The 11,626-nt window shown below is 37.2% G+C and overlaps 1 protein-coding gene across 1 annotated transcript; it reads right to left on the bottom strand.

Moving 5' to 3' along the window:
* Positions 1-452: 452 nt before the first annotated feature.
* mfsd9 (major facilitator superfamily domain containing 9) lies at positions 453-10,050 on the bottom strand. The gene is made up of 6 exons (XM_015034630.1): positions 9,756-10,050; positions 7,856-7,943; positions 6,580-6,623; positions 5,541-5,670; positions 4,580-4,789; positions 453-3,800 (listed from the first exon to the last, which is right to left on the bottom strand). Exons 1-6 carry the CDS (start codon positions 9,840-9,842, stop codon positions 2,944-2,946), a joined length of 1,416 nt encoding a protein of 471 aa, XP_014890116.1. The 5' UTR covers positions 9,843-10,050; the 3' UTR covers positions 453-2,943.
* Between the last annotated feature and the right edge of the window lie 1,576 nt (positions 10,051-11,626).

Here is an 11,626-nt window from a genome sequence, read left to right as displayed (position 1 = left end):
TTAAAAATGTCAAACTGTAAATGGAAAAAGTATTCTTTTTTTTACATTTTGTTACAACTAAAAAATTCAGTGGATTTTATTATTAATGTAGCTCATAATGACAGAGGAAAATTCATTCACAGGTGTTAAGACTTCATTCTTAATCCTCAAATAAAAATCTTCATTGCATCTTGTAAGTCTTAAACACTGAAGTACAGAGATGGTCTCCATCCAGTCTGACTGAATTTGAGCATCTTTGAAAAAATAAATAAATAAATATATACATAAAATACTTCAGTTTCTAGATTTGCAGAGGCACCATAAGCATTCATCAAAAACCTGCAGCTATAACTAGAACAAAAGAGTTTCATCACAAAAAATGTTTCAGACTTCAGTTTTTTATTTGGAATTATTTTGAAAACCGTTTATCATTTTCTTTCCATTTCACAATCATGCACATTTTTTTCTTGATGCAAACACTTTTGTAAAGGCACTGCAAATATTAAATATTAAAACATTAGTCCAACCAACAGCAGTGATGAACCTTCATAAACACAAACTCCTCCATAACGCATGGGGGACAACTGAAGAATGCAAAACGTGATTAAACTGTAAAAACACAAAGGTTTCGCATTTAAAAGAACAAAGACTTACCAAAGTCTCTGAACAAACTTCTCTTGCATCTGCAAAAATATTTAAAAATTAAAGCTGTGGGTCTTGTGTGAGTCCTAGATGTGTTTTCAACTATCTTTCAGAAACCAGTAGTAGTAGAACAGCAGTTTTACTGCCGTTAGTCATATTTAGTCAATTCAAGAGCCGATTGCAAACTCAGTTCCCATCCAGCCACATGGGGCCCACGTAGATGAGAGGTGCAGATATGCAGAGGGAAGAAAAAAAAAAGCTAAATTACAGATGAACTCACCACATTGCATTTCTTTCAGAAAATGAAAAGCTTAATTTAAAGCTAGAATAGTTTAACAACAGAAAGTGATTTTGCCCTAAATCTAAAAGACATATTAATATGATGTAGTGATTAATTATGGTGTTTAGCAACTGAATACGAGATAAAATAAAACTGTCAAAATACTGTTTTAAGTCAAACTGGACTTTTTTATGCGTCACAGTAAGGGCATCTTGAACTCAGACATAAAAAGAAAAACTTTCATTCACAATTATTTTGAACAATACTTACCATTATTTAGGGCTGTACTTGTTTAATATGTAGTGCAAAGAAAAAAAATGATTTACTTCATTTAGAGTTGCCATTAAGGTTAAAAGCTGAATTTACTTTACACCATTTACACTGCATTAGAAAAGAAAAGGTGCCACTGAGGTGTAATTTGTAAAAGTTTTTCATATTACTACTTCTACAATTTAAACAGGTCAATATGCCCGAAATAATATAGAACAATTTTTTAAATGGTGAAAAATTACAATCACAAATTTATCACAGTGATTTATCTAAGGTGAAAATTCTTACCTGGGACTTTAGATAAAAACTGCAAATGAAATCAAGTAATGACACACAGGCATAGTGCAATTTTGCTACATGAAAGCTGTTTTATAAGGCTAAAGGAGGAAATACAATTGATGCATCTATAACAGCATGTGTTGTATAGATGAAACCATAATCTCTGCTTTGGTAGATTATCTTTACATTCTGATGCTTTATGACCTTTTCTCACAATTTCCTCCGTTACAATACGTCTTAATCAATAATCAATAGTGAAGATGCGTCAAGAGAAATGCTGCTGATTGGAATTCAACCGGCCTGCATGTAAGCAGCCCAATCATGTCTGCAGTTGGATCAGACTTCGATTTAGTGAGAGAGAGCAAGACTTAACCCTTTTCAGTGTTGAGACGTTGCCTTGAACTGCTTCTGGTCCAGCCTATCCTTGGATCATTTTGGAAGAACATTCCTGCCATCTAGGTTTAACAGTGTGCAGGACACACCGGTTGTGATTTTGCAGTAGAAAGGAGCTTCTGAGCTACATGCATTAAAAAAGCCCCAATAAAACTCATGATTTAATTACATTTTTCAAAGCTCTGTTTAGCAGCATTAATAACATAATTTAGGTTCCTGAAATAGCTTAGCTACCATTATTCATAATTATGGTTCATGCTGATAAGTAGAAATATGTCTAAATTTAATATTAACTACACATCCTATTTTTAAATAAACCATTTTTATTTATGTTAGCATCTGCTTAGCATCTGCAAAAAATTGTAAAATGGAAATATAACAGTAAAAAAATATCAGTGTGTAATGGAATAAAGTAGATAATGGGAAGTTTGAACAGAATTAAAATGTAAACAGCAACATCATTTAGTGTTTCTTATAAGATGGTAACCCTTCCCCTTTTTTTAACACAACTTAACATTCCTAATATAAATATTTAATGACTGCTAACAGCAGAAACATTTTAAATGCACACAAATGGTTTGGAAAGAGAAATTAGAAATGGATAAAATCCTTGCGAACCTTTCCAACAGTTGCAGAACGAGTATTGGTCACAAAGTTATAACTAGAGGATCTGCAATAACGACAGTTTCAGTGGTCTTGTGTCTTCATAAATCAGTGGCGAGTGTACCTCTAAGTAGCGCTGACAGAACTAAATTAACAACACGGCGTAGATTATTGCAGTAACAAGGACACCGAGCCAAAGTTAAGGCCCTCACTGCGTGTTTCTGTGAGATCCGACTTCAGCATGTAAGGAAGCACAAGAAATTCTGCAGCCTTTTCCTCCGAGCTGCAAACGTCCACGGTCCCTGAGAGAAAAGCCTGCGGTCCTTGTGTCGTGACATCAGCAGATTCGTTTGGCGGAGGCATCCGTGGTGAGAGACTCTGTTCGCGCTGAGGGTCTCCCGTTCGCCACAGATGCTTGCCGCAAATAAGAGCACTTCGAAAAGTGGCGGATCTGCATCGACTCGACAAAAGATCGTCATTCAGCTGCAGAAACGGTTTTAAAGTTTCACTGTTTTTGCCAGCGCCCTCCCGTCCCACTTTGGGATTCTGACGAGGAGCAAACCCACAGCTGCCAGAGCGAGCACGACCCCCAGACTGGGCGGACCGCAGGGGCTGATCTCCTGGGTCAGACCAGAGAGGAGCGGGGCCAGGACGCGGCCCACGGCCGTCACCGACTGGCCGGCCCCGATCAGAGTCCCGCTGGTGTGGACGCCTCCCCTTTGGAGCTCCAGGTCTGTGATGCACGTCCGTCCGATAGAGGTAGAAATGGCGAAGAAGGTGGAGGTGAGCACCACCTGCCACACGCTCGGAGCGGCGGCGTAGAGGAAAATGAGCAGACAGGTGAGCATGGTGGAGTGGAGCAGCAGAGCGGGCATGTTGTTCCTGTAGAGCTGGGTGACCGGCCCCACCAGGAACCCGGCCAGGGCCCCCAAGGTGCTGCTGTAGCTGATCAGATAGCCCGTCATCTTCGGTTTCATCGAGAAACGCTCCTCCATGGCCAGAGAGAAGTTACTGTAGTAGAGCATGATGGCGACGGCCATCAAGAGACGCACCAGAAAGAGGTCCCACATGTCGGAAGAGGCCACCATGTGAATCCTGGAGCTGACGGAGGTGAGCTGTCTCCATGCAGGCTGGAGCAGCGACACCTCCCTCCACCTCAGGCCAGGCTTCCCAGCAGCTCTGCGCTCCGCTTCGGTCTCCGTCGGCGACGCTGAGTGGTGGTTGTTTGCATGAGAGCCGTTCTGCACAGACTTGCCGCAGTGTTTGTCGTGGCACCTTTTGCTGGCGCTGTTGCTGCAGTTAGTTGCGTTTCGATCGGTTATCGTCTCGCTCCACGGCAGCAGCCACACCAGCCCTGAAGCACAAACACGACATTAGACAGCAAATAGAAAAACTGCTGAGAGGACGCGCCAGGGGTTGTTGAAGAAAGAGACGGAGCTGAAAATATTTTATATGGAGCCCAAATGGAGGAAGGGGAGACATGCCGGTGCTCAGGAAGTGGCAGTGATGCTTATATTTCCTCAAAGCAGACGCCCGTGGCTATCTTTTGAAGCATAAATCATTTCCGTAGGGTTAAAAATGCATGAACAGCAGCATTTTGTTTGTGAAAAACCAGTCAAACTTGAAAAAGCATCAATGCACACTGTGCAAGTTGAAGAATCGCATCATTGAAACACATTAAAAAAACTGAAAATGGACAAAAATATACATAACACTTAAATCCTGATTTTATAAAAATCAAAAGAGATATCAAGAAGCTGAATCATTTGAAGACAGCTTAACATCTTGTGACTTATCTAAAAGTTGAAAGGAGTTTTAGGTTGAAGTAAGCAAAACTAATAGATTGTTAAAGAGCACAAAGTTTTTGCAGAGTTTTGTGGAATTCTGAATGTTTTCATTCTTTGGGATTCTATGGAGTCAAAATCTGGATAAATGTTAAAATATTGCATAAAGTATGAAAGATGAAATTACCAAAAAGGTTACGGCAGAATTAGAATTCACCAGTAGAAGGTGAACGTTTTGATATATGAATTGTTGAAATCAGTTGAAGCATAAAGAAAATAAAGAGAAATAAAAACACAGACTTAAGAATGAGATTTTGTAATGTCGGATTATTTAGCGCTTTAGGCTCACCAGCATTGATAAGAAAGATGGCTGCACATGTAAATGAGGAGGTGTAAAAGCCTCCTTCGTGCTCAGTGAGGTAGCCGCCTACTACAGGACCCAGGATGAAGCCGACGCTGGAGGCCGCATTAAAGTGTCCCATCACAAGAGGGCGCTCTGATTCAGACACCAGGTCTGACAGCAAAGCTCTGCAGATGGACAAGGAGTGTTTGAACAGCCCTGAAAAAAAATAAAATACACACACACTAGTTATAAAATTGTTGGTAAATTTTCCACATGTTGATGTTTAATATATAAAACAAAGTTATGCATAATTAGACAGAAAATGCAGAATTTAATCAATAAAAATCTGAAATGTGGGACGTGTGTTTGCGTCATCCGTCGTTCATCAAGTGCAACCAGATGTTGTCTAATTAGTGAATTGAGTTCACAACAAGGAACACACCATCCATGCGGTGAAAGATGGTGGCAGCATCATGCTGTGGGGATGATTTTCTTCAGCAGGAAAAGAGAAAATGTGAAGATGGATTGAGCTAAATCCTGCAAGAAAATCAGTTGCACTCAACAGGCTAGAGATCAAATTAAAATTTCACATTCCAGCTGAAAAATTAACATTTTGTTTAACATCTGTGGCTATTAATGAGTTTTATTTCGCTGGGCAGAGGGGACAAAATGCCTCTTTAGATTGTTAAGGTTGTAGACACTTGGATTAGGTCATGTATTAGAATGGCCTAGTTAAAGTCAATACCTAAATAGAGTAGAGAACCTGTGGGGAAATAAATTTTCAAAAAAGTCAATTCAGCATGGCTGAACTTTAGTTATTTTCAAAGCACAACAGGGGAAAAAAAAAAAAAAAAAGAGGCTCTGATGTCTTCAGAGGGACGTACAGCTTAAATCAGACGTTTTATCCACAAGAGTCTTTGGAACAGGCGGTCATTTGGTGCTGTCAGCCCCCCACCCTCAAACTCACCCACAGGTATTCGTGCGAGGACAAATAAAGTGATGCTTGTAGAAATCCCCAGCAGGCCGTAACCGCAGGCGCTCAGCAGGATAGACGTCAGCAGGGAATAGCGCCGCCCCACCACGTCGCTCCAGCTGCCCTGCCAATCACACACCGATCCGTTCAACGACACATCGACATACGCTTTGGCAATAAGCGTATCATTAAGCTATCAATGGCAGAGTTGGACAAAGGAAAAGCATATTTCTTAACAAGCGCGTACAGTAAAGAAAAGTTTGTGACTTTGCTCTGAAACTATGCTAGTTGTGTAAAAAAAACCAAAAAAAACCCCACACGACTCAAAAACAAGAGGCACAACAACTAAAACTCCACATCCTCTGTGCGCCAAGCAGCTGTGGTTCGATTAGATTCTCGCTCTCTCTCTCTCACACACAGACCCACAGCAATGATGAAATGATAAAATTAGGAGCAGTTGAGACGATCTGTGCTCTGGATGTAAACTTTTGGGTTGCAGCTGTTCACATTATCCCAACATTCACGGGGATCCAGTCCGTCTGCATGAGGGCACCAACAGATGACTCTTTATGTGCTTAATTTGTCCCATGACCCCTGAAAATTAAACCAATTTCTGGAGCCGTGTGCAGCAGCAGCGGCAGCAGCAGAAGGAGTTAAGAATTCAGCTGCAGATGCCAAACTTACTTTGTGCTCTTTCCTTCATTTTTTTTTAAATTTTAAATCATGCAACTTCATGATTTTGTTGATTTTGTAGGTCGCTCTCTGAAGGGCGGAGACGATTAGAAATGATTTCTGTATTAAAAGAAGGATTTTGTGGCTGACCAGGAGCCACTTACGCGCGTTAAAGTCTTCACAGTGATCCCATTGTGCGATCACAATCAATCTTGAACAGCCAGTTTTTTTTTTTTTTTTTTTTTTGTTTCCACGAATTACCAGGAATTCAGCCATTTTGGCCACTAAAGAGGGCTCGTCTTGTTTACCAGAAAATCCTACAGAAAAGGAGGCTGCACAGAGAAACAAAGTCAATACTCACCACTATTGTGCTGGAGAAAAGCTGCAATATTCCATACGTAGATCCTGCAAATTATAGATCAAGTTACAAATAAAAATCTTGCTTGCAGATTTTTATTGTTAATTTTAAAAGTGTAAATACTATTTGTTGATTGAGTACTATCTACTAAACAGTTAAGGTGACTGTAAAATTGGTTTTATGATTCAGATTTGCATCCAGAATAATAAACTGGGGAACTTCCATTTTTTGAGTTTACATGGATAATAAATCCTAATATATGAAGAGAAGCTATGAAAGAAATCACAGCAAACTATTTAAGTGTTGCATTTAAATTGAATGCACATTTTCTTGTCAATCTGCACAAGAAAATGTGTTTTTTTGTGTTTTTTTCCACAGTGGTTATAGCACAGTACCACATGTATTCATAACCCTTCAAATTTCAGGAACGTTTTCACATTACAACCACGAACAACAGACAACAGCATCTTTTGTTAGGATGTTATGTGCTCTAAAAACAAGTCTTTTTTTTTACAGCTTTTCTTTTAAATATTGTTCTCTGTCCATTTTCCTACTAACTCTGAAAACCTTTCCTGACCTTGCAGAAATGTATTACTCAACACAACATAAAGCTCCCACTTCCATGTTCTTAACTGGAGATGGAGAGTTCAGTACGATTTGCTACGTTAGTTTTCTACCACAAACTGAAATTTAAGTGAAGTCGAACAAGTTATAATATTACATTCATGTGAAAAGAACATCTTCCTCAAGCTGTATGGCTTTTCTAAAATGTTTAAACAAGACTTTTTATGATTTTGTTCTTGTTGTCCCTCCAGATGTGGGAAGTGAATAACTAATTCTTGGCTGCTTTCCCGGGTGATGCTCTCTAATTATTTTTGAAGGGTATCAGAAAGAGGGCTAGATGTTAGATTTAGAATTTTAATAACAAAATGAAAATCTTTTACCTTTCGCAACTTAATAATTATTTTTGCGTTGATCTGTCACAGAAATTCCAATAAAACATGTTGAATGAAGTGAAGCCGTCTAACGTAAAGAAGACAGTCTTTGTTAAAAGTACACTCCTGTGTTTAAGTATTGGGTTAAAGATGAATGTTTTCTGAATTAATTCACCAATTTTGTCCTTTTCGTATTGATCTGTAAAGTTTTAGTAACTAATTAATTTTGAATGTGACATTTATGTTGTCTGATTTGTCTTTTGTAGCCGTCAGACAGTTTGTTTCAGAAGGCTGAGCTCACAGAAATGTAACATATCACTAACTATTATGAAAACACAACTCACCCACGATTCCAGCCACTGTGGGACTCGCGCCAAGAGCCTTTACATGGTGGCTCAAGAGCGGGATGATCATGCTCACCCCGAACAAGTCCTACAGAAAACAAGAGAAGATCACAAAAATGATTCAATCAGTTTTGGGACAGGACAAAAAATAAATAAAAAAAATAAAAGAAAACAAAACTTAAAGAATAACAACATTTTTTTACAGATAGCTTATTATGAGTAAGTGTGGAAGTAAATAATGTTCAATAAATAAAAAAAATATTGAAAAGCGTGTTTATTTCAGTAACTCAACTCACTAAGTGAAACATTACTAATCATAAATTGATATATTTTAAAGCTTTTTTGCTGTTAATGTTGATAATTACTCACTCACAGTTCATGAAAATGTGACATTTAAGATTAGAATATTACAGCAGCTAAATAAAAATACATTTTAATTCAGGAATGTAGGTGTAATGAAAAGTATGTTTGATATCTCCTAAAAGGTTATTTTCAAAATGTAGTTTTCATTCAGAGCACATATTCTGATTAATTGAATATGACTTAGAAGATTTGTAAATAAAAAAAAATCAACTCTGTGTTAAAACAGCTTCAACATAAAAAATATTATATAAAATAAAACACATATCCAACAGTAATATAAACATTCACAGTTATCACAGATATAGTACAGAAACGAAATATAAACATAGTTAAATTATATGAAAACATTACCAAATAGCCATAAAAACAATAATATAAAAACATAAAATAATTACTAGTAGTAAGAATAAAGTCCTTCAACTGCAAATATAGAATAACAATAACAATTAAAAAACAAAGTAAATACACAGGTAAGAAAATAGTAGATACATAGCAGAATGATAAAGTTATATTACTCATCACAGGAAAAGAAAAAGTTATTTATTATATCCTCCCAGATTTTGTACTTTGTGCTGCTGCTGAAATTTAAATCAGCAGCGCTTCCAGTCTAAATTTATGTTTCTCAGGGCAACCAGTCTCACCAAAAACACAGAAGAAACAAAAACAAAGAAGGAAATATTATAAAGCAACAACTTATTCATCAGACCTTTTACGGATATACTCTTCTGCAGATATTCGTCTGAATTACACATCTTTGACTTTGTGAAGACACAAGCTTCAAAAGAATGGCTTGGGTTTTGTTTTTATACTGATGGAGTACATGGGTGTGTCAGACAGCAGCTTCACTCCCTGCAGGAGGGAGGAGTCAAAGGAAACGTGACAGCCAGCAGGTTAGAAACAGGTGAAACATGCAGACAATCTACAGCTATTAATACAGTATTCAGTGCATGCTTACATAGCACAAATCAGACACAGCAGCTACATCCTGTTTTTCTGCAAGCTGAGATTGAAGTAGCTTTTGCCAAATGCTTAATTGGATGCACACAGCTGCTCATACAGCGCTCTAACACAATCCAATAATGACATTCTTTTAAAGCTTAGGTAACATTTTTTTTTACCCCCCTTTAGCTTTCAAGTGAGTTTCCTGAATTATTTCAGTCACCTTTAATTAGATGACTGAAACTGTGAAAGGCTTTAATTTGGAAGAATCTGAGGGGGTGACCCAAAACCTCCTTAATTACAAAAGCTTCAAAGAATTGATCATTGTGTGTTTGTGAATTTAAAACTCCTCTGCAGCAGCTTGTTGAGGTGTTAGAACAACTTGACATTCTCAGATTCCTCAATGATTAGCCCATTACCACAGCACCAGTTAACCAGCGATAGAAATGAGACTGAACCGGTTCTAATCTGGACCTTTACATGCTTAACATCACACCTGAGTTATGAAAGCCTGCCCGGACTACCAGTGTCATTGATTTCACATCTCACCCAGTTAGACACCTGAAGCAGCAACAAGGACCCGCAGTTCCCGACTCACCATAAAGCCCACCACATAGATACAGTGTATGATCCCCTTCCGTCCTTTCAGTTTCAGGAATAAAGTGCTACATCTCTGGTTGTTCATCCTCCCGCGGTGACAGCTCGCTCACAGCCGAGGCGGAAGCTCCCATCCGGCTCTACTGTAAGCAAACACGGCGGACGTCTCAGAGCCGGCGGGCCGCTCCGGCAGCCGCAATGGGGGAGACGGTGGACCGCTGCCGGAGAGGGGGCAGACATGTTGGACCGTGTCAAAGCTACTGGGTTAAAAGAAACATCTTACACTTTAAGAGAAGTGTGTATTTCTTATCGCAGAGGTTAAAGGTGAATTGTTTTATTCTTATAAGTAATTTTTGAAGTGACTGTTCCCCCGTGACTGTGAAGTAGATGGTATCATCCATTTACGTCACAGATGTGGGACATGAAAAAAAAAATGCTTTTCGTTATTAGCTGTAAATTGTTTGTAACGAAGAAATTAAAATAATTTAATTGTAATTTATTTTGAGTTATAAAAAGCTCTGCCTATAATTCTGACGTTTAGTAAAAAGGGACATCATTTACATTTTTTGAGGTCCTTCCTTTTGTTTTCTTCAACGACCTTTGAATGAACAAATTGTGTTTATTTCCTGCCACCTACTGGATCATCTCGAGCACTGCTACTTTAATTAAAAAAAATCTACAACACATAGTATAAAAATAAAATAAAATAAAATAAAATAAAATAAAATATTATCAAAAATTTAGCATTTGGACCTAAAATGTAAATAATATCGTTTAAAATTATATAATAAAACAAAGCAAATTACAAATAACAAAATAAATATAAAATCTCAACAATTCTCAGTGTTAATCCTTAAGAACCAAAACATTAATTAAAATTAACTATAAAACTGACATTAAAAATAATGAAACCAAACATATTTTAAAAAGTAAATTATTGTCTTAATTTCTCAAGTACACATCACATGAACCTTCAAAACATGCAAGGAAAATTAAATATGCTGAAAGAAGTGAAATAGATAAATTAAATAAAAATAAATAGATAAATAAATGAAAACGTCTCCATTTCTTTAAAACAAATTTCTCAAGGATGTATCACATGGAAGTTAAGAACTATATAGTAAAATACACATTGAACTAAAATCATACTTTTAAAAAAACATTATAAAAGAAAATAAATGAATACAGTAAAATATGCACCCTGAATCAGTTTCTAAAGTATGTATCAGGTGGACTTTAAGAATTGGTGGGCTACTATCTATATATCAAAAGAAAACTGAAATAAAACAAAAACTAAAAAAAAAAATTAATACAATTATTGTCCTTGAAGAAAAGTCTGTACAGGATTCTTTTTTCTCAGAATAAAAACAAAACCCCTAATTCTCCATGCGCACAAAAACAAGAACATTTATGTTTTACTGATGCCAGATACAAGGCACATTTATTTATTTTCGTGTAATTTTACTTAATGACATTCATAATATCATAAACTGTTTTGTCTGCCCCCTGGTGGGTCATCAGGTTTACTGCTGCTCTATTTAAAATATAATTTTAGTATTTCTAAATATACACCATATGGCAGTTGACCAAACTGAGCTATTACTAAAATTCAAAATATTTTGTTGAAAATCAAAATGAGATTTTACTCTGTTGGGATGAAGTTGACAAAGAAAGACTCCTGACCACCAGAAGCTGACCAAACCAACTCATTTACTCGGGCGGACTTAGAGTACACACTAGCAAGTCTACAGGAAAAAAAAAAATGTTGGGACTTGAGTATAATTTTACTTGCATGTACCAACCAATCCTTACAGTATGTAAGATGGCTTGTAATGGCAGCCGATTGTGTTTGACAATAAAATAGTGATAAAG

Source organism: Poecilia latipinna, unplaced genomic scaffold (genome assembly GCF_001443285.1).
Source record: "Poecilia latipinna isolate Pla-1442-1.1 unplaced genomic scaffold, P_latipinna-1.0 Scaffold307, whole genome shotgun sequence".
In the NCBI taxonomy this organism is placed as follows: Eukaryota; Metazoa; Chordata; class Actinopteri; order Cyprinodontiformes; family Poeciliidae; genus Poecilia; species Poecilia latipinna.
The sequence above is the reverse complement of the archived record's forward strand: the minus strand, read 5'-3'. Positions and strand labels throughout refer to the sequence as shown.

Bases quoted from the DNA above. Each gene is read 5' to 3' on its own strand.
- mfsd9 (XM_015034630.1), bottom strand. From the start codon at position 9,842: ATGAACAACCAGAGATGTAGCACTTTATTCCTGAAACTGAAAGGACGG. The intron at 7,944-9,755 runs GTGAGTCGGGAA...TGTTTTCTGTAG, and splicing joins TCTATGTGGTGGGCTTTATG to GACTTGTTCGGGGTGAGCAT. The intron at 6,624-7,855 runs GTGAGTTGTGTT...TATAATTTGCAG, and splicing joins CACAGTGGCTGGAATCGTGG to GATCTACGTATGGAATATTG.